This window comes from Magnusiomyces paraingens (genome assembly GCF_902498895.1).
Source record: "Magnusiomyces paraingens strain CBS 517.90 genome assembly, contig: contig2, whole genome shotgun sequence".
Lineage (NCBI taxonomy): Eukaryota > Fungi > Ascomycota > Dipodascomycetes > Dipodascales > Dipodascaceae > Magnusiomyces > Magnusiomyces paraingens.
The window spans coordinates 4,827,112-4,853,752 of record NW_022474068.1 but is presented as its reverse complement, the minus strand read 5'-3'; the positions used below and the strand labels follow the sequence as shown (position 1 = coordinate 4,853,752).

The following is a 26,641-nucleotide window of genomic DNA, read 5'->3' as shown; positions in this document are numbered from 1 at the left end:
GGGGTACAGATGTATTTTTTTTTTTTTTTTTGACTTTTCCTCACCACTCCCTTAAAATCCTAGTTTTAGACCTTCACCAAACCAATGTTTAACAAGAAGGACAAAAATGACGAGGATAGCACGACATTCAGGAAACCCGTGGCTATTCGCGTTGACCAATCTGCGGGTGCTATGTCCATTAGTCCAAGTAGCCGCGACATTGTCCTAGCCTCGTAAGTTGCATTAAATGTTGTTTGCCATTCCTTCTAACCCGAGTCCACAGCCGAAACGGTCTATATGTTATAGACCTTGACAATCTTTTTAGCCCACCACGATGGCTGCACCATCTTACTTCATGGGAAGTTGCCGATGTACAATGGTCTCCTCATGCAGCTACTCCTAATTGGGTGATATCAACATCTAATCAAAAAGCACTTCTTTGGAATCTCGACCTCCCATCTAGCAACGCCATTCAAACAGTTATTCACGGTCACTCGCGTGCTATCACAGACATAAATTTCCATACTACTGATCCCGTACTTCTTGCAACATCTTCAATCGATTCTTACATCCATACTTGGGACTTGCGAGATCACCGTCGCCCTCATCAAAGTTATGCCGACTTTTTCTCCGGTGCCAACCAAGTCAAATGGAGTCGTGCTGACAGCCATATGTTGGCATCAAGCCACGATATTCGCGTTCTAATATGGGATGACCGCAACAATTCTATTCCGGTGGTATCGATCCCCGCACACTCATTAAAAGTCAACGGACTTGACTTTTCGCGCTCTGGACAAAATAAGCTAATGTCCTGTTCAAATGATATGACCGTCAAAATATGGGATCTCAATGATACCGAATCTTGCGCTAAAGGAACCCCTGAAGCTACTATAAAAACTAACTTCCCAGTGGGCCGTGCCCGTCATACACCGTTTGGAACAGGTTGTGCAATTATGCCATTACGGGGCGGCAACGACTCCTTGTTTTTAGTAGACGTTAGTGCTTCAAAGTTACCCAAGGGATCGGCAGTCCAGCTTGAAGGAGTTCACGAGTTTAAAGCACACAACGCTCCACTTCGCGAATTTCTATGGAGATACAAAGGTGGATCAAATCCACAATTTGAAGACCGCGAGTTTCAGCTTGTCACATGGGCCCGCGACTATGACGTTCGACTCTGGCCTGTTAAGCGCGAAACTTTGGAAAAGGTTAACTATGTCTACGGTAGCCGGATAAGTATGGCAATGCCTCGTGCAGGTGCTGAGTATAAAACTTACCACAAGGAACCCGAGATAATACCTGCCAACTCACGAACAACATCTTTTCGAATGCAGCGAGGGTCTTTTGGAACTTCACCTGCTGTCATATCTCATTTATCCAGTACCTTTGCACACAAAAGTAGTCGCAACCGAAGCACCCCAGCTATGATGACACGAGCTGCCGGACCATTAGCTCTTAACCATGAGCCAACACGAGACCATTTGAGATGGGTTGCTGGCGTTAGAATAGGGCTTTCTGCATGTGCCACAGAGCCATCAGATCTTGGTTCGGGAAATAGTGATAGTCTTCGAGGATATTTGGAATCTAATACACCTGCAAATTTGGGTGAAGAACTAAGTCTGGTTAATAACTTGTTTCCAACGATTAACTTTGAACAACTTTCAATCACTACTGGCAAACTTACTATTACTCTTAACAGGGCACCATCTGGCGAATATGATAATTTAAATGAACTGATATTTTTAAGAGTTGATATTCAACTTCCAGAAAATTATCCACATGGTGCCCCGACTTTTTCTCTTAGTGACAATTATAAACTTTCTACTGATGCAATCAAGGAACTGCAGTTGGAATTGACTGCCTTTTCTACAGAATTGACAAAACATGGTAAATATTGTCTAGAGCCATGTCTCAGAATTTTACTTGGAGAAAAAGTTTCTTTAAGTGATTATCTGAACGATGAAGAGCTGGAAATAAATCACAAAGAAAGCGATGCTACAGATGAGGATATATCGAATGATGAAGATGGGTTTTTTGACAAATCCAAAAAGAACAAACTTCGACAAAAGGAAAATCCACTTTATGATTCTCAATTTTCTTCTTCTCAGTCTTCCCTAGATGAAGTCAATTTAGACTACATGATTAAAAAGTCCTCAGAAATCCCTATTCCAAGAAGGGAGAATTTGTTATCAAAAAGAACTTCTGGGGCTGTGTGGTCTAAAAGTGGCCAGCTTGTTTGCTTTTTTTCAGGCAAAAAACGTGACAAGACTTCTAATACTGACTACCAATATGGTGTGGACCATTCATCAAACAAATTACCATTAGCCTTAAATAATTCTTTACATTCCTATGAAAGTGAGGAAGATTTTGATGACAGCAACTTTTCACACTCTAGTGCAGATGAGGGACTTTTTCACACCAGATGGAGCACTCTTGGAAGAACCAGACACTGGAGCAGCGTGTCTGGTGCACTTCGATATGGCCCAATGGAAAACCGATCACAACCGACAAACTCTCTTCATCAAATAGTTGAGGATAACCAGAAAAATCTTATTGTCATTCGGGATTTCAGACATATGATTCCTGCTCGACCAGAACTGGCTGCACAATATGTAATAATGGGTTCTTCCCCTGAACAAATGTGTCAGCATAACTCTATTGTGGCTAGAAAACACGGTTGTATCGAGCTTGCAAACTGCTGGCGGTTGCTTGAAATGATTTTAACGACTGAGATTAATCTGAATAATATTGAGGAATATGTTGAGGGAGAAAATATTGATCAAGGTACTAGAAACCTGATAGATTTTGTCCAAGGAAAGTTCCAATGGGGAAATCATCCCTATGGACGTAAGTGGCTTGTCGAGCGACTTTTTAATTATTTTGAAAAACGACAGGATCCTCAAATGTTGGCTAATATGTCTTGCATTTTTGCATCTGTTTCCTTTTCTTCCTCTAGAGATAAAGATCCATCATATACCCAAGTTTCTAGTTTTTCAACTCCACAAACAAATCATCGACAAAGGCTTTTATCAGTTTACCAAAATATGGATTCAGAAACCACTGATAGTCCAATGTCTAATTTCGAGGAGTTATTACAAATGAATGCAGCATTGACCACAAATGCATCGTCAGGAATACCCGTTATTCCAGAAACAGCTGGACATGCAAGTCCCTTTTCAAAAATGAACACCTGGGATTTTGGGTCTGCTACAAAAATAGACCAATCTACTGATGACTATCAAATTAGCAGAGATGATATAATATTGTCACCTGAAAAATTTTTGGCAAAACGCGCAGTTACTGGCTTAATTTCTCGTAAGGGAAGTATATCGCATAATCTTAACTTGCATGGAAATCATTCAAATAAACCACATCTTCCGCGTTCATCGAGTTTTTTAACAATGTCTCAGCTACCCAGTGCAATAAACAGCCCTTCACACAGTAACACAACAACACCTCTCGTAAATTCAAACGAAAACATCCTTAGGAGCAATTCCACTTCTCATGGTGTTTTCAATTCGCCTCCTAAAAGGTCAACTGTAACTGGCGAAAAGATTTATAGTCCAACACTTAATATTGGCGGAACAGGATTTCCATTTACTAAAGTTACGAGCAGAAACAGTATTTATGACGCGCAGTTTTCCAGAACAGAACATTCTGGACAAGTGATTCACTTTAAACCACCTCCAAATTCTTGTATTCCAAGAATGAAACTCACAATAGTAAACGACGAGCTGCTTGACGATGAATCAAGTTTAAAGCCAATACCGTTGTTAGATCAGTCAAAGGAGGCTAAATACAAAGGTTACCGTATGCAATACGCTGGAATATTGTTTTCATGGGGTCTTGAAATTGAAAGTTTAGAGGTTTTGAAGTTCAATTACCTTCATTTGTCCGACGCTTATTACAAACCCAAGTTCAATAATGATTTCGGTACACTTTATTCGTCAAATGTCCCACAAAGTGACATATCCCATAATCAACCTAAACGAATTTCAGAATTTGATAGTTTACATCTTGCAAAAATCATTTTCCACGGCAGACACAACCCTTATGATGCTCGAGCTAAGGGCAAAGGCCTTCACATGGTTCAGCAAGATAGAGAGAAAACTAAATATCCTCTTTGCCAGTATTGCCATTTGTCAGTCACGGAACATAACCGCTACTTTTTTTGTTTACGATGTGAACACATTTTACATGATACATGTGCTGAAGACTGGTTCACAAACGAAAAGGCTGTGGAGTGCCCCTCAGGATGTGGCTGCTCATGTATGGAGATTTTTAACAAAAGAAATCTCTTTTTTTCTGAGCCAGTTTATGGGCGTAGTTATATTTAAAAATAGGGAATCTTCATAAAATATTATTTTGCAAAATACATGTTTTCCTTATTTTTAAGTGAAAAAGCTGGATTATCCAGCCTAAGGTTTCAATAGTATGAGTGTTAATAACTTGAAGCAGAAATCTGTTCTTTTGATCAAATTTAAAATAAAACCCTAACCCACTTAAGTGGCGTAGTTATTTTATTGAGGGTTAGGGCCTAATTTGTAACCATTAATTTTTCCACCTCCACCTATTTTTTTTCGCGTCTTAGGTTTTCATATATTTTTTCGCTTACTTTATTTTACGTGATTTTTAATTTACTCTATTAATACCATTAATCTATTTTTTTTCTTACATTAATAGCATAATCTCAGTTACAGTTTTTAGCTATAATGTCAGATGAGGAAGATGGACGTGGTGACGATGACTGGAAAAAGCTGATGAGTGGTGGCTTCGGCAATGTTGATCAGCTTATTACCAATGCTAAAGGAGACGATTCGGGAGCTGTAAAACATGCTGCTGATGCTATCGATTATGCAGATGAAGATTTATCTGATGATGATTTGCCAGACGAAGAGGCCCCAAGCGGAAATAATCCAATTGACGAGGATGATCAGTCATTACCAAAGCCAGGCGCTACAAATATAGCTATTTCATCAACAACAACGAAGTCTATACCTTTTTCGACCACAACTTCATCAAACGGTATATCTTTAACGGTTCCAGGAGGTTTTCCTATTTCCGCGCCGGTCGCGTCAACAGGGCTTGTGGTGCCCCTTATTTCATCAGCAGTACCTGGTTTAAACGCGTCAAATTCGTCTGGAATTGGAACTGATACAAATCTTTGGGCACCATCAACAGGAAATGGCTCAAGTATGATGTTTCCGACAACAAGTGATGCTTTTTCGACATTACCCTTATCAACATCTACGACACTTCCAGCTGACTTTTTTTCTATGAGCACTGCACCGCCATTAGGTCGCGAAATGAGTTTAGAAGAACGTGTTGGAAGTGACTATGCTGCAGCAGTCTCGGCAATGACTTTTGATGACGACTGGTTTACTGGAGCGAATCCAGCTACGTCGGTGATGGGAACATCAGCATTTCCTTCGTTTGACTCATTAACCAACTTTACATTACCATCCACTACTGTGGGAGGAAGTGGTGTCATGGGTCTAGGGCTTCCATCTTCTTTGGGACCTATGGACTCTCTTCCTATAGTTCCAGTAACTATTGGAATACCTTCTAATACTTCAACAGTTGCTTTGAAAGACGAATCGACAAATTCAAGAGATCAAAATAACATTACTCAACAGAACAATAAATCAATAGAAGAAGATACACTTAGACGCTATTATCCGGATTTCCACAAGGGAAAAATTTTGAAAATGAATTCCCTTTTTACCTTAGACAAAAAAAAGAAATACGTTCTTCCAGTTCCTAAAAACCCCAAACCAGCAGTTCCAGCTAGAGTTTCTCTTGAAATTGAACCAGACCAAAAGTCTTTATTTCAGCGCAGCAGAACTGTTAGGAATGCTGATACTTTTTATGGAAACGTTACAAATATAAATCCCAATACCACAGCAGCCGTATCGGACTCAAAATATAGAAAACAGGGTGACATTGAAAGTCTAGATCACAACAAATTAAACCCTCTCCGAGAAGAAGAAAATATTTTAATTGCGACTGCAGATTGGAATCTTGATCAAATATGGGGGTCATCAGATTCAGATGTTGATATGGACACTGATTCTCCTAAAACTCCTCCTAAAGTTAATGGCACCTCTACCAGTTTTGATAGTAGTGATGAAGACAGTGATGAAGATTCATCTGTTAACAAGAAGACAACCAATACGACCAATAAGAATATACAAAAAGAATCTAAAAATTCTACTGCATTGGTGAAAAAGGACGAGGGACGCCCTTCAAAACGAGTCAAAATTTATCATCCTGATATGTATGATTCTGAAGAAGAAGAAGGATTTTTTGAAGGCGTGTTTAATTTTGACAAATCTAAAGTTATTTTGGATATGAATGACAATCATTTACTATTCACAGACACTAATCAATCCTTAAGGCAACCGGCTTCAAACAATCGCCGTTCTAATCAGATCTCCAAGCCTACTGATATATCTAACAAAAGCGTTCTTCAAAGATACAATATATCCAACGATAGGGCTTATGATTTACTCAAGGAAAATTATCAGTCTAAAGTCAGAAGCATTATCAGTGAGCTCACTATTGATCATTCAATGGTTGCTCAAAGACTTCAGTCTCCTCATTATAAGGTCAAACTTTCTAAAGACGAAATGCGCTCTTTCCATAGACCTTCATTTGTCATTAAGCCGGGAACTGTCATTCATTTTTCTAAAATCAAACAGAGAAAAAGAAAACGTGATAAAGGAAAACCTATTACTGAGCTTTTATCAAAAACCACCGACCTCACACTTGGCGACTCTGCTCAATTTTTTATGCTGGAGTTTTCAGAAGAGTTCCCTCTTGTTTTATCAAACTTTGGCATGGGTAATAAACTTATAAATTATTACCGTAAAACAAGTCCAGATGATCGCACACGCCCTAAGCTCCCCACTGGTGAAACTAATGTTTTGGGTGTGGAAGATAAGAGTGCATTTTGGAATTTTGGTTTTATTGAGCCTGGCAATGTTGTGCCAGCCTTGTATAACAAAATGATCCGTGCACCAATATTTAGACACGATCCAAATTCTACAGATTTTCTTTTGGTCAGATCCACTGGAGGAGGACAAGGTGTGAAGTACTTTTTGCGATCTATTCCATATCTTTTTAGTGTTGGTCAGACATTTCCAGTTACTCCAATTCCCGGACCTCATTCCCGAAAAGTTACCACGGCTAGTAAAAACCGCCTTAAAATGGTTGTGTTTCGTTTGCTCAACAAAGACGAACATCATCGTATTAATGTCAAGGATCTTTCTCCACACTTCCCTGATCATAATGAAATGCAGAATAGACAGCGTCTTAAGGAGTTTATGGTATTCCAGCGTACAGGCAACGACTACAGTTATTGGAAAATAAAACCTACAGAAACTCTTCCCAACGAAGATGGCATTCGAGCTATGATCACTCCCGAAGATATTGCCCTTCTTGAAGCCATGCAGGTTGGTCAACAACATTTGGAAGATGCTGGATATGGAAAAACAGTTGACGATGATGATGATGAAGCAGAGGGGACCAGCATTGAGGAGCAACTTGCGCCTTGGAATATCACTCGCAACTTTATTAATGCCACACAAGGAAAAGCCATGCTTCAACTTCATGGTGAAGGTGATCCATCAGGAAGTGGTGAAGCCTTCAGTTTTTTGCGTACATCCATGAAGGGTGGTTTCCGTGCTATGGGTGAGTCTGTCAATGAAAGACTTGATAAGTCCAAATTTGGTGGTCATAGTTATAATGTTGCTCTTCAGCAAAAAGCTTATGACGAAGAAATAAAACGTATTTGGTATACCCAAGCAAAATCCTTATCCAACCCTAAAACAGACCATTTAACTTGGGACGAAGATGAGATGAAACGAGATGGTGATTCACACGCTCAAAGCACCGTAAATACCCCTCAGCCTAAAGGTGACAGTGAATCTATGTTTTCGCATGCATCTGGTAATCAACAAAATAAAGTGCTGAGAATCACTCGGTTTGTTCGAGATCAAAATGGTACAGTTCAACGCCAGGTTGAACTTGTTACCGATCCTAATTTAATCCGTGCTTATGTTAAGCGTCGGCAAAAAATTGAAGATGAACTTATGGCGTATGTTTTCTTTTTTTTTTCTTTTTTTACCGAAATTTATACTAACTTGTTTATAGTCAACGCACCGATGAAATCACTCTCACAAATGACGGCGAGAAAAACAAGCGCCATAGAAAGATTCTTGAACAGGAACTTGCAAAATTACAACGCAACCAGGATCGCCGTATGGTGAGACGAGCTATTAAGGCTGGGTTGGAACCCCCAAAGAAAACAGTTATTGCTGGTGCAAGTTCTGAGAAAAGTAAAAGTAATAAAGGTGTTGGAAAGGGTAAATCTACAACCCGAAAATGCGCTACATGTGGTGCCATTGGTCATATTAGAACCAACAAATCATGCCCTATGTACAATGAGCGTTACGGAAGTGGGAATGATCAGGGATCTGCGGCTCCTCCCACACTGCCTCAAAATACACCTGCAACTGGACCTTCTGGTTCTTCATTATTGTAATCCTTGTATTTTTATTATCATGAGTGTTATGAAACAAATTCTATAATTAATCTAAGTTTATTCAAACTCAACAGTAACTTTTGGTTTTTTAGTTTTCTTCTTGTTCTTACGTTTCTTCTCACTTTTTGAAGCTGGAGTGGGCTTTGTACCTTCAAAATCTGACTCAAAATCGCTCTCAGCTTCGGAAAAGTCTGTTTCCTCAGCCTCTGACAAGAAATCACCATCGTCATTAATTCTGCGACGCTTCTTCATAGTTTCAAATCGCTCAATATCATCTGGGAACATAATGCAGCAGTTTAATCTGTTACCAGTCTGATAGGCTGCAACTTGATCACGGACATCTTTATTTAGATTCCAAATAACAAGCATGCCAGAAGAAGAAACAGTAGACATGTAGGTAGTTTGGCGAGGTTGACTGTAGAAAAAGCTAAAGTGTTTGACGCGAGAAGCATGACCTTGAAGTTTGAATGCTGATTCGGGTAATCCTTCTGCAGAAATTTCTTCTTCGCCTTCCTTGGGTTCTTTCAAAAGCTCTGTCAAAGGAATGAAGTTGACAGAACCATTGTCGTGAGATGTGACAACGTACTCGACGTCATCAAGAATATATAGCTCCATATGTTGAAGAGTGGATCTAAACACAAATGTTTTTCCAACTGGTGTAGCATTTTCAGATGAGTAAACAACAACTTTTTTGTCAAACCCAACAACATAATGAGCAGCTTTGTCAAATTTCAAAGAAGTCCATTGGACTTTTCGGGGAAGATCTCTTCCAAGCTTCAACACCGATGCCTTTCTGCATGTCATCAAATTCCACAATCTTAAGGTATGATCTCCACCAGCTGAAATAGCAATTTTTCCGGAGGGGTGAATAGATATATCGGTAATTCCACCAGCCTTGTGACCCTTGAGTTCACCCAGAACTTCCCAGTCACGGGTCCTCCACAGACATATTTTTCCATCATCACCAGCAGATAGAAGCCATTTATTGTCAAAAAACTCCAAAACTGTGACACTGCCTTCATGTTGCATCAACGTGCCCAGTTCTTTTCGCTTTTGTAAATCATAAATTCTAATGTGCTCATCATTGGAACCGGAAACCAAGTATCTCTTGGATCGGGCAAGACATCGAATCGATTGGATGTGAGGTGTAAAGTGAAAAATGGGAGTAAAAACTGATCCATCATCGTATAGAGAAAGAGACAAACATAAAAGACTATGTTCGTAAGATCCAGTAACGACTCTAAAAACCGGTGTTGTCATTTTAGCTAAGGTAGACATTTTACTGAGTTTTGATTTCTCTTCAGTCCCTTTAGTCGCCTCTGCCTCGGGGCTTTTAGATTCGCTTGAATTTTTTTCATCTTGAGCTGGCTTATTATCCAATTGATTTGAAGAATTATCAAAAGATATATTTTTGGACTTAGTTGAATCCTTTAAAGCTGACTTTAAACTTCTTTCTGTCTTCTTTGTAGATTTCACCATTTTTGATTTTTTTTGAAATTGAAACTGAAATTGAAAAACTAATTGAATAGAATATGTTTGAAAAAAATGTTAACCATAAAAATTTTTTTAAAGTAAAGCCGTTCCAATTTTTTTTGTTACACTATTATTACAACTTAGAACTAACATCCCGACTTTTATTCTATCACAATACAAGTTTTAAACATCTATAAAATTCGTCAATGTTTTCAAGCTTGCAAGTCATACAACTTTTGATGTTTGATATCAGAAGTTTGTCAAGTTCCATTGAAAAAACATCTTGAAAAAAAATAAATTTAATAAAAATGCTAACAAAAAAAACTAAATAAATATCATTAATATATACATTAAAAACGTAAAACGTCGTAAGTCGCCAAACTAATTGGATTCATTAGTCTTTGTGAGAATCACATGCCTAGTATGGACTTAAATTTCGGTTAATTTATTTATAAGGCTGTTCAAATCCCAAAGCCTTATGAACCACGCTGCCAGACCAAAAGTTGAATCTATCAACAGCACTAGTTACGGTGTCTAGGGCAGGGCGAACATCTAAAACAAACTCTGGATCTTCGCTGTTCTTTTCGTCATCTACACAATAGTAATCAATAACGTATCTGACCTTTTCCCATTGACCATCTTTTTGGGCTCTAAGAACAGTCCAGTCGTGGCGATCGAAAGGAAGTGGCATTCCAAATTTAGAAGGATATATTTTACCAAGAACTTGCAGCATCTGAGCTCTTGGAGATGTGTCGTTGGGTCTTCCCGTAAATTTCAAAAGACGAGGTTCTATCTTTGTTTCCTTCGTGTAAGGCTGCTCCCACTTTAAGATTTCGTACCAGGCACCTTCATTCAAAAAGTTGTGAATGTCAACCATCGGTTCCACTGCATCCTCAGCTATCTCACCACCTCCTTTTCTAAGCATAGCATTATACATTTGTTGTGGAGAAGGGTATTCCCAAACACCCTCTTCGTTCGTAGAACCTCTAGGAATAGTTGAAAGAGTACGCTCGGTAGGGAGATCAAGCTTTTGGCCTGGAGCCCTCATAGAAGATAAGTCGGGCATGTTGTTGAGAGGATTTATTTTATTATTGTTAACATCAGGTCCAGAAGGCTTGTTAAACCAAGAAAATTTTGAGCGAGTTTCATGGTCAACTGGGCATCCGCTCATCTGAGGTTGCGATGAAACTTGTGTAGCTTGTGGTTTAAAATCATTGTGATTGACAGGACAGCCTGTAGAGGCGGGTTTCTGATCAACAGGGCACCCAGTAAAGCTATTATGGTCTACAGGACATTTAGCAGGCTACACAACGTTAGAAATTACGATATTGTAAGTAAAAAAACATTTACATTAGCATACCTTTGAAGAGCCATCTTGAGGACTTGCCCAAAACCAACCCATTTTCAGTATATTATACTTTTAATCTAGCGATAATCTTATTGAAAAAAAAAAGTAAATTTATCCAAGAATTCAAGAGATTTAAAAAGGCTCTGATATTCTGTTCTCTTCAAAATCAGATGTCTTAGCGTGGAGTCTAATGGAAAGAAGAGGATAATCTTAAAGTTTTTTTTTTTTTATTTAATCGTGAGGCTGCATGACTACTAGCACAAGCATAATTACGTTACGAACCGGCCAATTGGCTAAAGCATTTCGCCGCTACAAACCCCCGTTACAATAATTATTTGTAACAAAAATTTGCTGCGAATATTATGTCACTGCAAATTTATAGTCATCTGTAATCTTCGCCAGCAGTGGTTTACTACAACGCGTACGGTAGCCTACGAGAAAATTAATAAACTCCACCTTTCATACCCACCACCTCCAATTCGTAAAGCTCAAATGAACATCATAGACAATATCTTTACATTTTAAACAGCTACTTACGACATAAAAATATATTAGTAGAGAATGTCTATTCCTTCAAATTTTTCGTATAAGAGTATATCTCTTGTACAAGCACTTCAAGATTTGGCGGTTCGTTTTATTATAAATGCTCCTCAAGAAGATGTTGAAAAGCCTGAAGTATGTATATCCGTGTTGACGATAAATTCTCTATCTAATAACTTTGTGATTTTGATTTTTAGCGTCTTTGTTTTCAATTAGAAGAAGCGCAATGGTTTTACGAAGACTTTGTTCGCGTCGAAAACCCATCTTTTCCTTCCATGAGACTAAAGTCATTTTCTGAGCATTTATTTCGCGTCTGTCCCATTTTAAATACTTTTATTTCTAACTCAGACCTTTCTTCAGCGATTGGATTATTTCAGAATTACAAAAGCATTATTCCTGTGAGAGGAGCAATAATATTAAATAAGAAAATGACTAAAGTTTTAATGGTGAAAGGTTGGAAATCGAATGCCACATGGGGGTTTCCCAGGGGTAAAATCAACAAAGATGAGCCTGATGATGTCTGCGCCATACGCGAAGTTTTTGAAGAAATCGGTTTTGACATTTCTCCTTACCTAGTTCCTGAGGATTTTATAGACATCACAATTCGTCAAAAGAATTTCAAACTTTACATTATTCGTGGCGTTCCAGGAAATACAAAATTTTGCCCTCAAACCCGAAAAGAAATCAGCAAAATTGAATGGCATGACGTTAAAACACTACCAGCATTTTCTTCAGAATCGAAGGTTGAAAACGTCAATCAATACTTTTTGGTTGCCCCTTTCATGCAAGAGCTTGCAAAGTATATTGCTCAAAAAAGAGGTCTTCCGTCAAGTATCTCTCAATCAGAGGCGGAAGCGCTCAAAAATTTGCTTGGTGTCACTTCTCCGAATCAACAAGGTGTTAATTCTAATATTCCTGTTGATAAAGATGCTGCTGCTGCAGAACTGTTGAGCATTCTTAAATCTACCGACACTAAGACACAATCAAGTGATAAGAATGTATTGATGGGGCTTCTTAAAAATTCAACTGCAAATACACCTTCTGTTTCAACTCCTCATGCAGAAATGGACCATGCAAAGGAGCTCTTATCATTATTAAAGACAGAAATGGATCGTTTGAAAGAAGAGGATGCTTTACACAAGGCTACACAAAATCAAATACCTTACTCAAATATTCCCACTGGAGTACCTCCATATATTTCTCCACAAGTACTTCCTCCTCAACCCGGTGCTTATGTCAACAATATGGGATATTTTATGCCTCCCAATGTTCCAGTTCAAATGATGCCTTATAATGGAATGGTTCCCTATCCACCCCCTATGTTTGGTATTCCAGTTCCTGGGCCTCCTCCTCCACCACCCCAGTCCCAGCAAATGCTGGGTCAACCTCCTAATGTATTGGGTTCGCCTATGATAGCAAACAGTTTCCCACAACAAACCTCCCAGCCACCTTTGCAATTAGTTCCTCCTAGCACTTCATTAACAAGCTCACTTCCAGAAGCTCCTCATCCTCCGACAAGTGCAACTCTTCTAGCCTTATTGGCTAAAAACAAGGGCAAAAAGCATACGCCTAAATCTCCCACGGCATCTATCACCCAAGCTCCTATAAAGCAGGTGAATCATTCTTCAGCATCTGGATCAAGTTCTAAGGCACTTCTTTCTTTGCTTCATAAGCCAAAGATTGCAGCACCCACACCTCCTGTCCCGCCTGAGTTTCCAGCTCCTCCACCCGTTTTGGACGAAAATAAAAATAAAGCAGATAGTGTTTCGCTCCTTAATATATTGAAGTCGAAGTTACCTGATTCTGTTCCTGAAATCGACCCTCAGGAAATAATAGAAAATGGAAACTCAGAAACAGATGTCAAACCCAATAGCTCACAAACTCTTTTAAATATGCTGAAAGGTACTAGCTCGGAGCCATTAAATACCCTGGAGCCTTCGAACATATCTTCTTTCCCCACTTTAAGTTCAATTGAAAGTACTTTGCCTCCTGTTGAGCCTACACCAGCCCCTAGAGACAGCGCCAGTGCAGCATTGCTTGACCTTATTCGCCAAAATGATAATACACCATCACCAAGAGCGGCCACTCCAGTTAACAATGGAATAAGCATTAAAGATGCTATTTTTAAGAGTTTCGTACAACAAAAACAACAACCTCAAGCAGCTGCGCAAGCACCTTTACAAGTGGATACACAATCAGTTACGGCCTCCCCTCGTGTTAGTGGATTTTTCACCGTTAGCGATTTAGAATCAAACTATTCACCTGCACCTGCCCATAGTACACTCTACAATAATGAGCCTACGCTAAATAACAGCGCTCCTACAGATGTATCCACAGTTTCGAATGCTGGGAAAGATCTACTTAATTTGATCCAACATGGATCCAGCAATGCTTCTGTGTCAAACCTACCTACAGCCATTTCTTCAAATACCTCTACAATTTCTGCCGCGCCATCGGTTTCAGAAAATCTATCTTCAGATTCTTCCAAGTCTGAATCATCTCAACAATTACTTTCCGCTATCTTTGCAAGTGCTCCTTCTGCTCCCTCTCCTTCGATTTCTTCTCCAGTTGCTAATGGAAATGCAGGTAATGAGCTACTTTCGCTATTAAAGAAAGGATCTGCAACAAATACCCCACAGCCTGTGTCTCAACCCACTGTCCTTCCTGAGGGTCAAAGTCTTATTCGTATGCCTTCCCCTACTCAGGTTATCACAGGTTTGCCTGATGCAAATGTTGCTATTGAAGCTGCAACTCTTCCTGCAGTCCAACCCAAAGAAGATAATGCTAAGTCTCAAAGCAAAGCCCTTCTTGACTTTTTACGGGAGTATAGCTCTGGGTCACTGAATACCCGTTAGTTTTTGTTGATTTTTTTATATTAATTTTTATATGTATTTATCTGTTACAGTAAATGTCTAAGGGGGTTTTCTTCCAGGGGACCTTCTTTATAAAGATCCTTCAGGGTTGTTTCATAAAACTTGCGTGCCGGAATGCGACGCAGCTTCATTGTAGGTGTCAAAGTTCCATTTTCAAACGACAAAGGTTCCAAAAACAAGGCTAAGTTTTTAGGCACTTCGAAACCTTGAACTCCCGCTTGTCGTGCTTCGTCATTAATTTTGGTTAAAAATGCTTTACGGACATCTTTTCTAGAAAATTTGGTTTTAATTGCGGGTAAGTCTTTGGGATTTACATATATCCCAAAATGGTGATTAAGAAAAGTGGAGAATGGTTCAGGGTTTACGCCAATGATTGCAACAAGGTATCTTTCGTGAGAGTTCCCATCTAAAAAGATTTGCGAAATGAGAGACGATGATGATGAGTAAAGAGCTTCAAGTCGTTCCGGTGCAACGTATTCTCCTTGTGCAAGCTTAAACATATTCTTTACGCGGTCAACAATAAATATTCTCCCCATCGAATCGATGCGACCAACGTCGCCAGTATGGAACCACCCGTCTGCATCAAAACTATTAAGTGTTTCCTGTTCGTTTTTGTAGTACCCTCGGAACACTTGCGGACCTCTAATCATTATTTCGCCGCGTGGATCTGGGGAATCATTAACGCTGTAACCTAGTTCTGGTAAACTCCTGAGCCTGATCTCAGCATTTGGAGCCACAGGACCATTGGATCCATGAACAAGGTCGCCTCTTTTAGAGACAGCAAACCCACTGCACGTTTCTGTAAGCCCGTAGCCTTGTAGAAGATCCACGCCAAGTGCACACATAAGGAAATCAATGTTGTCTTTAGAAAGAGGTGCTGCACCGCTTGCAATGGTGGCTGTGCGGTCAAACCCTACTTGTTGTCTTATTTTATCGGTCCACATCGGGTCCCATAATTCATTTCTAACATCTCCCGAACTTTTAAGAACTTTTAGTTTTTCACTGTATGCTTTGCGAGAAATTTCTCCAACGTCTCCTGGTGCTTCAAGCGTTGTTGTTCGGAGCTGGGCTGCTAGTTTGTTCCAAATTCTAGGCACACCGCAAATAAAATGGGGTCTGATAGCTTTAATGTCATCGAAAAGACAAGTAACAACATCACCGTGAATAAAGCCGACAGCAAAGCACTTTAGAGTAAACATATGAAGATTAAGACGTTCATATATATGTGCTAATGGTAAAAAGGATAAATAATATTGTTGATCTGTCGAAGAGAGTGCATCTTTATATATAGAGTTTGTCATTCCAGCGGCAACATTTCCATGTGTTAAAATCACACCTTTAGGATGATTACCTGTGGTTCCAGACGTGAAATTAAGAGTAAAAACATCGTCTGGAGAAGGTCCTTTTAATGTTCTAGGAGTCCTCTTTCCAATACTTTCAACTTCAGAAAAATCATAAAGAACAACACCTGCCTTTTTCGCTTTGGCAGTAAGATCTTCACGGTTGGCAATTTTTTGTATATTTTTAGGTAAGCCTTCAATGTTGTGAAAATCATTGAGCAATATGATTATCTTAAGATGTGGTAGTCGACTTTTAATTGAAAGCAAAAAGGGAACGTGAGCAATAGACACAAAGATGGCTGGCATTTCAGTTAGATTGATGATATATTCGCTTGAATCTTTGCCAAGGGTATCGTAAAGGGCCACGCTACAGATATTGGAATAGACGCAGGCCATGTCAGCAATAAACCAATTGCGAGTATTTGGTCCGTAAAACCCTACATTGTATTGTTCCTTGTCGGGATGGGGTGCTCCATGGATTTGACTTTCCACCACTGAAACCAGTCCGGAGGCTAGATTGATGACCCGTTCTTTGATCTGTGCAAATGTTTGAAATTCATACTGGGACCATGTTTTAGTTTCTGGGCTATATTTGCGTTCTCCCAAAGAAAGGGCGTCTGGGTAAAGTTGGACAGTAGATTCTAGGAAGTCTTTAACGGTGTTGATGCTGGGGTGGGGGGATGTGATGAGCTTTTCTGGAGAGTGGGCATTGCGAAATACATGGGAATATCCGGGTGATTGCGAATTTGGAAGTTTTACCGATTGGGGTGCGCCTTCGACATACTGATAGCTGGTTATTTTCTGTTCAAGAAGAGGAACGTTTGGATCAATGGATTTATCATAGACCTTTTCATATTGAAGAAACCTAACGGCTGAAGAAAATGTTGTTCCAGAGAGAACCATGGTGATATGATTTTGAGTGATTATGTTTGATATGATTGTGGCTTTTTAAAGAATAATGAGTGGGGAATAAAAAAAAATTAAGAGAAATTGTGGGGTTTCGAATGCTATTTATATTCAATTTAAAGGCCATGGAGTTTATGCGGGGATTCTTTTGAAATATTGGAATATTGCAAGGGTATCGCAATTACCTCTGTCAAGCTTATAAGCCAATAATTATTAACTGAGGAGCAAGTAGTGAGCGAGAGAGAATTAAAGTGAATGACACCTTTTTTATGGGAAGAGCCGTTCAAGGATATTCTTTAGCCGTGGTAGCTAAAAGTGGAGGTCGAAAAGCGGAGAATTGTTGTGAAATTAGGTGTTTTGAAAGTAATTATGTGGGGTGGGTGGGGGAAGTTTAAAGGATTGAGAAAAAATCTGCTTGTCGGTTATTAATTTATCAATGACTTATAGCTTATAACTTGTACTTTATAGCTTATTATGGAGTTTGTAACTTGAGATTTGTAACTTGTAATCTATTTGGTAATTTAAATTTAAATTTAAATTTAAATTAATATTTTCGTTGTTTATTTAGACAAGAAAAAAATAAATAAACCACTAAAGTTGTAATACCTCGTTCTCCCTTCAAAAATGTAGAAAATATTAAGAAAAGACAATTGGATCAATTGGATCGGTACATTACCCTGCAATTCACTCAAGAAGTATGGATGATAGATCTTAGGGTTCAAAAAAGAGCAACAAAAGAAAAAAAAAAAAAAAAAAATCAAATACTACCAACAGTTACATGCATGCATCTATGCATCTATGCAGTGTGTAGCCTCGTGTAAAGGAGATAATCTCGTGTACACTGTGAATAGGGTGATTTTTTTTTCTTGGAAAAATATGAGGGAAAAAAAAAGGGCATTATCAATTGAAGAATTAAAAGCTCTTTGTTCAAATTTTTTCTGGAATTTTGCAGCAATTTCAATGTTTGACAACTACACTGCTTTTCAATACTTGTTACAGAGTGTGTAAAATAAATGAATTCTAAATTGAATAGAATTTTCTAGCCTGCGATGTTTACATGTTTTGTAATACCATACAATAATTTTTGTTGACATTCATATTAAATGTTAGCAGTCGCCCATTATTTTTTTATTGTTAAGTGTTATAATAAACGGTAATAAGGTGGCAACTGAAAATAATATTCTGAAACCATTTAGCATGTAAAAACGAGAATATTTTTTCAATTTCGAAGTTCCTAAAACTCTGTGAATTTTAAATCTCAAACTGCAAATACATTGGGGACAAGAGGGTTAATCATTGAGCCAATTTTTGTAGAAAAAAAAATAGTTATGGTAATTCAACTCATTTCTTTAAGACAGGGCTTTTTTTTTTCGTAGAAGGTTATGGATTAATGTGTATAAAACAAAATAAAAAGTAAATTTGAGGGCATATTACTATTTCAGACCTTTTGATATGATAACGGTACAAACCCTTTTTCAAAAGGAAGAAATATAACAAAAAAAAATAAAGAATATTCTTTAATCTTCAATTAATTGAAGATTATGAGTTATAAGCGTGGTATCTAGTTTCTTATGGTGAAATTATTGTTTATCAATTTTTTTTTTTTCCATTTCAGAAAAATTCGGTTAGAAAGCTTGAGTTGCATCAATAATCCATTGAGTTTTTAATTTTTTTTTCTTTAGATTTGCGATGAAGATGCCTATTGTCTTAGATAGGGATTCCGAGACACGATGGTATCAAAGTTTTTTTTTTTTTTTTTTTTTTTTTTTTGAATAATAATTGTATTAAATTGATAAACCATTAATATGTAATCAAAAAATCAAAAACTATTATATCAATTAATCATTGTCAGAGGTATTATTTTCAAAAGACAAATCATTGTTTCAAAGTCTATTTAGAAAATGATTTAAATCCGGAGAAATGGTATATTGTTAAGATTAAACTGAAAAAAGAGAGAAAAATAAATATTTTTTGAGTAGAAATGATATCAGTGTGATCAAGGTATGGCCAATGCTACATTGAAATTTATCTAAGTACCATTGCTTTCTTAATTGATATTTTGTACTATCGCAAATCAAATAGTTTAAAAGAATGGTAGTAAAAAAAAGTTTTTCTGGATGTTTTAATCACCAGTTACAAATCCATTTATTTCTGTTGTCCTTTAAAATTTTATTCAACAGAACAATGATGAAAGATTTGACTATGACGAAATAATGAAAGAGAACCGCTATCTTAAAAAAAAAATAGCAATGATACAAATAAACTTAATTTTTTTTTGTTTGTGTTAGATATTGGATAGCAAGATAGCAAAGATGCGATGAGATGAGATAAAAGATGAATGCAAAAAAACAGTTATGGAATTTTTGAGTTAACGTTTTTTTTTTAGAATGTGTTATTCTTAAAGAAATAAAGTGAGTGGTATGTTGTATCTCGTGTAATTCAGGATAAAATGAAAAAAATATCGATTCTTGGTAATTTGTATATATTGTGTAAATAACTTAATACTCAAATTTTATCGACCATTAATAACGACAAAAAAAAAAGGGGGAAGCTGAATAAAAGAAGCAAAAAGTTTTTTCAGCTAAAGCAAAGGCGCAAGAATGGTACTGAAAAAATTAAAAGATCTTTTGCGCAGTGCCTTTAAATGATTTTGAAGTGAAACAAAGTCACTAGTCATGTGGGAACGGGTATTTATAACGATATATATTTTTTTAAAGTATTTAAGGGACAATTTTGTGGCAAAGTAGAAAAGAATGATGATGAATCTTTCTTTTTCTCCTTCTTATTCTTCTTTTTAACTTAACTTTTACTGGGCTATAAACTTTAACCTTGAAGACCAGATAAACTTTTTCTAAATTTGAGAAATGATTGTAAGGCTGAGGTCAGAGTGAGTACAGTTCATCAAAAAGAGGCTATATAAAGAGTGGCGGTAATAAATGTGTTGTCAATCGACATGTGTATAAGCGCAGGTGGACAAACAAGATGATGAGCGATGAGCTGCTGAAAAATAGGTCATGATGTCAAGGCAAAAGAAGAGTTAAAAAAAAAGATGTGATTGTAATAGACAAGAGACGCCTTGGATTTCATCGAAGATGGTAAGAGAAGAAGTCAGGTAACCTTCTTTTTTGTCATTCTCTGTTCTGCATAAATTTAAAGTAGACTATAACATCACTTGGTCTAAAATTTGTTTGTATTTGTGTAGAATATGGTATTAATGGAAAAAAAAAAAAAAGTTGGAAAGAATGAGAAGTTCTAAAATAATCGTGAACCCATAAAATCTTGTTTTTTTTTTTTTTTTTTTCTTTACAGGTTAAAAATCTAATCAATTTTGTTACAACAAATCCTGTTGCTTATTTTTTATTTTATTTTTTTTTGGTTGTAATAATTGCGCAGAAAACGCAAGGCCCTTACCAAAAGTCCAAAGTCCTAGACCCCGTGGCCTCGTGGCCAGACGTGCAAATCTAGAAAGTCTTCTTTATTAAGTGCGTGTGGTGGGGAATAATCTGACCCAAAAAAAAAATATAGATGGTCACTCTTCTTCTTCGGACAATAGCGATTTTTAATTTTTTTTTTTAAAGAATAGACAACTATAGATAGATAGCAGCGTCTGCAATTGGTCACTGGACTGGACGCATTTCCCCGCTCTGCCTAGTTTCGCTCCAAGGTGGTTGGCAACAGGTCTGCAGCAGAATATAGTAGGAAACGTTTGCGCCCGAGCAGGCCTAGTTTTTTTTTTATTATATTACAATCTTGGCTTATCACTGATAAGAGCTGTGTTGCCGTCCTCTGATATACTTAAATGTTGATAATGGTGTTGTTGTAGTTTTTCTTTCTTTGTGGAAGTTGGTTGCATGATTTGCTCTAGAAGAAAGACGTCCTTTTGAATTGAAGAACTCGTTCGTTTCAGGGGCTTAAACTTATTTCTTATTTCTTATTTCTTATTTCTTATTTTTTCTTTTTTTTTTTATTTGTTTTTTTATTTATTTTTTTTTATTCTTTATAAACGGTCCTATTGCCTTGTGATTCATGCAAACGAGTGAATTCTGTCTTTATTATTTTATCTTTTTTCCTTTAAACAAAAAAAAAAAAAATTATCTCACTTTCCATCTCAAAGTGACATCATAGCCGTTGTCGGATCTCTGGATGAACCTGTCCAAAACCCGCAATTGTTTATTGTTTTGAGCTCCCCACCACCAATGCCACTGGTCCGTTTGTTCTCTTGTCCAGGTCTTCACCATCACAATCCATAAACACAACACATGATACCTGTCCTGTTTGCTGCTTTACTTTAAGCTGTGATAAGCTTAGTTTCCTCTCTTATGTTTACGTCTGCAGCCTTACAACTTCTCTTTTTTTTTTTTTTTTTTTTTGTAACTTGTTTGTAGGTTTTCACATTTGAGAATATAAATGAAAAAAATGAATTGGAGAAATAAATCCTCATTTAAATTCGTCTTTGTTTTTTTTTTTAAAAAAATGTCTCTCGTTTATTCATGCATTGAGAGGCAAAACATGCACATGCCACACTCTCGAGAATTGGCAGGTGTGGATTTTTTTTTATTTTATTTTTTTATTTTTTCCCCAAAATCAAGCCACAGTTATAATTTAATAAATATATACACACAAGAAAGCCCAAACAAACCTCCACAATTTTTTTTTTTTTCATGTCCTACTCTTATTCTTATTTTTCTTCCTCTTCCTCAATACCACTTTTCATCATCCTATCATATATTTTGTTACAAACATACATCATCCCTCCCTAGCTGGATTATTTTGCCTCACAGGCGAATGAACTAATAATATCTTTTCAAGTCATGAGATAAAAAAAAAAAGGAGAGCTTGCTCTCTTATTATTTACGAGCCACACAAGCTTTTGACTAATTCTTGATCAAATCTTCAATTTCTTTGAGCGCAGATCCAATCACTTGCCTTGATTCAACAATACCTTAATAAGAGGAGGGGAGGAAATAAACACATAGCGACGCTCTACAGACCACATATGATTTGCAATTCTTAATTGAATTTTTGTAATTTAAAATGTAAAAAAAAAGTACAAGTACATTGAAAATTATTAAAAAAAAAAACTATATAAAAGCAAAAAGCAGTAAAAAAAAACACCAGAAATACATAAAGCAAATAATAATAAAAAAAACAGTAGCAGTAAATAGTAAAGGGTCGTTAAAAATTCATAAAATCGTAAAAATATTAAAGATCGTTGTTGTTAATGTTGTCATTGCGGCCAACTGTGGGCTTTTTTTCATCGGTAACTCCGACATCTCCGCTGTTGGCACGGGTCCCAGCTACTATAAGCACGCTCATGGCGAGTCTCCTCACGTCGAGTTTCCTCAAAGCGGTTAATACACTCACGTAACTGCTTCAGCTTGTATCGATTCTCCTTAAGCCGACGGAGGTGACGGTTGTAGTCAACAGTCCCACGACGCAGCTCAGGGTACACATCTGCAAGAAGCTCCTCAACTGTTTCGTATACTGGCGACGACGGAATATAAGGTCGGCCACCGTTGGCTAAAAGCGGCCGAGGACGAAATTCATCAACTACCTGGGGGTCCAGCTCCAGATTCAAGTGGGATAAAATCTCCTCCTCGTACTCCTCAACATCTTCATCATAATCGTCAAAAGATGGCTCAAAACTAGTTTCAGGCATTCTATAGCTGTCATTATAGCTGCGGCTATAATCAGGACTGGATCGAGTACGAGAATTAGATTCGTAAAAATTGCTAGTATTACCATTATTACTATTGTGAAAATTATTGGTGCTGCTACTGTTGCTTGATCCGTCGCCAAACATGAGTTCCTCGTCCAAATCGAGATCATCGACATTATTATCGGGTTGGTGTTTAGCCAAAGCCAAAGGAGAGGGATGCTCATAGCTAATTCGAATAGATAGAGTTTCCTCGCAAGGTGTTTGTGGGGCAATCATCTCGTCATCTGGGGCTTGGTGGGGCGCATATAAACTACTGAAAAGAATAGAAGAAGGAGAGAATGATGTACTCATTGTGGCATCAAACTCGTCCTTTGTTGTGGGGGCAGAAATCGAAATTCTGCCAGAGTGGGGTTCTGGTATTTGTTGTTGTTGTTGCTCATTTGATTTCAAGCTAAGAGACTTTGGTGGGGAAGGAGGAAGAGATCGATCAGCATACTTGGGCTTGGAAATTGACTTGAAAGAATAGTTTATGCTCTGATTGTTAAGAGTTTGGTCGGCATTAAGCGTCGCAGTAGAAACCGTATTTGCAGAGCTTTGTTCTTCTTGCTCATCTATTTTATTCCGTTGCATCTGTTGTTTTTTCTTTCCTTCTACATCATTGACAATAGAAGATCCACTGTCATTGTCAACATTTTCCACTTGTGAGATAGTAGCAAAATACTTGTCGATATTGTTTGGAGGAGTCACAAGTGGAATGTTGGTGCACGAAGGTTCCCGCTTCTGTGGCTGTTGTGACTTTTTAATATCGATAAAAGATGAGTGGTCAAAGCAGCTTTTGGAAAATAGAGCTCCAGAAGTTGAAGACACTGAAGAGCAGTTGGAAGAAGCGGAAGATGGTGGGTTAGCAAGACGAGCTGAGAACGCATCAAAAACTCGAAAGTGCTGTTGTGGATTTGTTGATGCCCCAGAGTTATAAGGGTTGTTATTGTTGTTTTTGTTGTTTTTGTGAGAAGAGAAACGGGCCAGTGAGTTGTAAGAGCTAGAGCGTGATGAGAATTTGGACAAGCATGGGTGAGAAGAGTAGTCATCTGCGTCCATGTATGCGTAGCGGTCGTCAATGTCCGACTCGATATCAGTAGAGGAGCATGAGTTGGACTCTTCTTGATACAAAGAATGCTGAATCGTTTTCTTAGAGTGGCCAAGATAGAATTTGACTGGCTTTCTTGGGTTCTGCTGTGGTTGTTGTTGTTGTTGTTGTTGTTGCTGCTGCTGCTGCTGCTGCTGCTGCTGCTGCTGCTGCTGTTGAGTAGGGGGGTTTGTAGTTATTGTAGTGGCAGACATGGCCATGGCTATGGTGGATAAAAGAACAGTTGTTGAGTATAGAATTAAATATATATTTAGATGGAGTATTGGTGAAAATGTTTAGATATCACCGAGGATACAAATAATTTGTGGAGAAAGAAACAAAAAAAAAAAAATAGAGGAAACCGAGGAGAATTTATATAATTTTATTGAGAAAAACAACAGAAAAAAAATTGGGAAAAAAAATTGGGAAAGAAGGAGTTAATATACGCATGTGGATTATTAATAATTGACATTTATGGTTCTTGTGGCCAAAACTTATCTAGAACTTAATATTTCCACAATTTACTACAACCCCCCGCCTTTTTACTCCCTAAGTTTAAAATTATATTAGTCTCTATTATTGTTAGTTATTGTTATTGTTATTGTTATTTATTGATATCTTTATGAATAAATGGATAAATGAATCGATAATGATGATACCTTTAAAGTCGCGTGCAAACCACATCTTAAGCATAACCCGTTTCTTGACCAGGTTCTTTGAGACACTCATTAATTCTCATCTTGTCCAGCCGGATTGAAGACCTCGCAATGTCTGACACTCATTGTCCCAGAGCACTTTGATAGATGTTTGTGCAGCCCTTAAAGTCGTCTTAAATAATTAAAAAAAAAACAACGAGCCAATATTAAAAGAAACAAAATAAACACTGATAAGTTAACTATATATCTAATAACAATTAAATATAAAAAAAGGGGCACAAAAGTATTAGGGGGGAGTGCCTTATCAAAAAGAAACTGGTTATCGTTATAAGCTTATAAGCTTATAAGCTTATAAGCGCGCTTGGCTGGTTATCAACAAATATGAGATAGCAAAGCAAAAATAAAATAATAAGAAGACGAAGATGAAGAAGAAAGAAAACATAAAAAAAAATATAAATAAAGATTTCAAAATTAAAATGTTTTGATTTTAGCTTATTTTATTTCTTGACTATTACTTTGCTATTTACAGCTTTGTCGAGATTGACCCCACCTTAATCAAAACTATATTCGTTTTGATTTCTTATAATTATTTTTACATTGTCACTTCAGAAAAACCTAGATCTTTAGAAAGAACAAAGCTCAGACACAATGAGTTTCTTTAGCCCTATAAGACTGTAATATATCTGACAATACTAACCACTGTAAATAATAATTTTGTAAAGTCAATAATCAAAAAAAATCAAAATAATCAAAATACCTTCTAACGCAGGCTTGCCTTGCATCCAAAGCGAAAAAAAGCTGTCTGTGCAGCAAAAGATCTTCAAGAATCAACAGATTAAAATGCAATCCGCAAAAGAGCTTCTACTAGATTTGATAAGACCAAAAGTCTGCGCCATTTTCCAAATTCACAACTTTGAATTTGAGAGGTATCGCGTATGTCAATAGAACCAAATAAGCAATTGCCAAATAATTTAAGAATTTACAAATTGGGAATAAAGAGAGCAATATCACAATAGACCTTTTCCCAAAATGTTGGAGGTGCAAATACAAAGCATTGCTATTTCGGACGCATAGTTTCACATGTCCAGTTATGAACCAAAGAAGAAGAAAAAAATGGCCCACAAAGCTCAAGTATTAGGTCCAATGAATATATAAACAAATAAACAAATAAACAAAATAAATTTGCTAAAAAAACGAATGCTCCAAAGATAAAAAAAAAAAAAAAAAGCCTTCAATTGTGAGTATCATTCCACCTTCACTTGTTTTTTGTTTTTTGTTTTTGATGTTTCAATTTATTTTCGATTCATAAAATATTTATTATAATAAATATTATAATTATATTGTCCATACTACAACTACTATATTTAAAGGAAGGATGTGACAATATAATATTGATAATAATGATAATAATATTTTTTTCATTAAATACAAATTAAAATATATATTTTATTGAGATGGGCGGAATATTTGCCGGAGCCTCGCTGTTCCAGACTCATGGAATCAATTGACTTTGAGAGAGGAATGCAGCGGACCCGTTAGGACCCATGATGTGAAAACGTTATAATAGAAAAAAAAAAAAGAAAAAGAATAATTCATTTATTCCGTTAAAGTTAAAAAAAACTCATGATTAAAGCTTTTCAGGATTGGAGGTTTTGCTTTGTTTTTTTATTTATTTATTTATTTATTTATTTCTTTCTTTCTTTCTTTCTTTCTTTCTTTCTTTCTTTCTTTCTTTTAGTATTTTCAGACTTTCAAAAATTTTTAGTACTCTTCAATGTCTCTTTCTCTCTCATAATTATAATCCTTCTTTTGGAGTACATACATTGGAAACTTTCCTTTTGTTTTTTCTTCGTTCTTTCGTTCTTTCGTTCTTTCGGTGAGCTACCGCGGCTTCGGGATCTCTACTCCTTTGAGTACTTTTGGGTCCACTTTTCTTGACTCTCAAGACCTTTTGGGGTGAAGGTCCCGCGGACTCACATATATGCACACATTCACTCAGTTAGAAGTTATGTACAAACGGATGTTTGTCGAACCTTTTTTTTTTTTGGTTTTCTACAAGATTTCTACAAGACTTTCTGGGTGTGTGCAATAGGCAGCGGCGGGCTCCGCGGTATTCATTTAACTCTGCAACTAGAGCTAATATGAACAATTGTACAGCTGCAGTGATGCAAATACATGCGACGGACTCCCGCGGCACTT

At 37.2% G+C, this 26,641-nt stretch overlaps 6 protein-coding genes across 6 annotated transcripts; 2 read left to right on the top strand and 4 right to left on the bottom strand.

Moving 5' to 3' along the window:
• Nucleotides 1-84: 84 nt before the first annotated feature.
• SAPINGB_P003257 (uncharacterized protein) lies at nucleotides 85-8,521 on the top strand (the record flags this gene model as incomplete). Its single annotated transcript, XM_031997975.1, has 4 exons — nucleotides 85-212; nucleotides 305-4,245; nucleotides 4,684-8,074; nucleotides 8,131-8,521. The coding sequence occupies 4 exons, from the start codon at nucleotides 85-87 to the stop codon at nucleotides 8,519-8,521; spliced, it is 7,851 nt and encodes a 2,616-aa protein (XP_031853866.1).
• Nucleotides 8,522-8,578: 57 nt separating this feature from the next.
• SAPINGB_P003256 (uncharacterized protein) lies at nucleotides 8,579-10,000 on the bottom strand (the record flags this gene model as incomplete). Its single annotated transcript, XM_031997974.1, has 1 exon — nucleotides 8,579-10,000. The coding sequence occupies one exon, from the start codon at nucleotides 9,998-10,000 to the stop codon at nucleotides 8,579-8,581; it is 1,422 nt and encodes a 473-aa protein (XP_031853865.1).
• A 439-nt stretch (nucleotides 10,001-10,439) lies between these two features.
• On the bottom strand, nucleotides 10,440-11,396 carry SAPINGB_P003255 (uncharacterized protein; the record flags this gene model as incomplete). Its single annotated transcript, XM_031997973.1, has 2 exons — nucleotides 10,440-11,297; nucleotides 11,355-11,396. 2 exons carry the CDS (start codon nucleotides 11,394-11,396, stop codon nucleotides 10,440-10,442), a joined length of 900 nt encoding a protein of 299 aa, XP_031853864.1.
• Nucleotides 11,397-11,903: 507 nt separating this feature from the next.
• On the top strand, nucleotides 11,904-14,737 carry SAPINGB_P003254 (uncharacterized protein; the record flags this gene model as incomplete). Its single annotated transcript, XM_031997972.1, has 2 exons — nucleotides 11,904-12,017; nucleotides 12,080-14,737. The coding sequence occupies 2 exons, from the start codon at nucleotides 11,904-11,906 to the stop codon at nucleotides 14,735-14,737; spliced, it is 2,772 nt and encodes a 923-aa protein (XP_031853863.1).
• Nucleotides 14,738-14,781: 44 nt separating this feature from the next.
• Nucleotides 14,782-16,998, bottom strand: SAPINGB_P003253 (uncharacterized protein; the record flags this gene model as incomplete). The annotated part of the gene is made up of 1 exon (XM_031997971.1): nucleotides 14,782-16,998. The coding sequence occupies one exon, from the start codon at nucleotides 16,996-16,998 to the stop codon at nucleotides 14,782-14,784; it is 2,217 nt and encodes a 738-aa protein (XP_031853862.1).
• A 5,257-nt stretch (nucleotides 16,999-22,255) lies between these two features.
• Nucleotides 22,256-24,007, bottom strand: SAPINGB_P003252 (uncharacterized protein; the record flags this gene model as incomplete). The annotated part of the gene is made up of 1 exon (XM_031997970.1): nucleotides 22,256-24,007. One exon carries the CDS (start codon nucleotides 24,005-24,007, stop codon nucleotides 22,256-22,258), a length of 1,752 nt encoding a protein of 583 aa, XP_031853861.1.
• Between the last annotated feature and the right edge of the window lie 2,634 nt (nucleotides 24,008-26,641).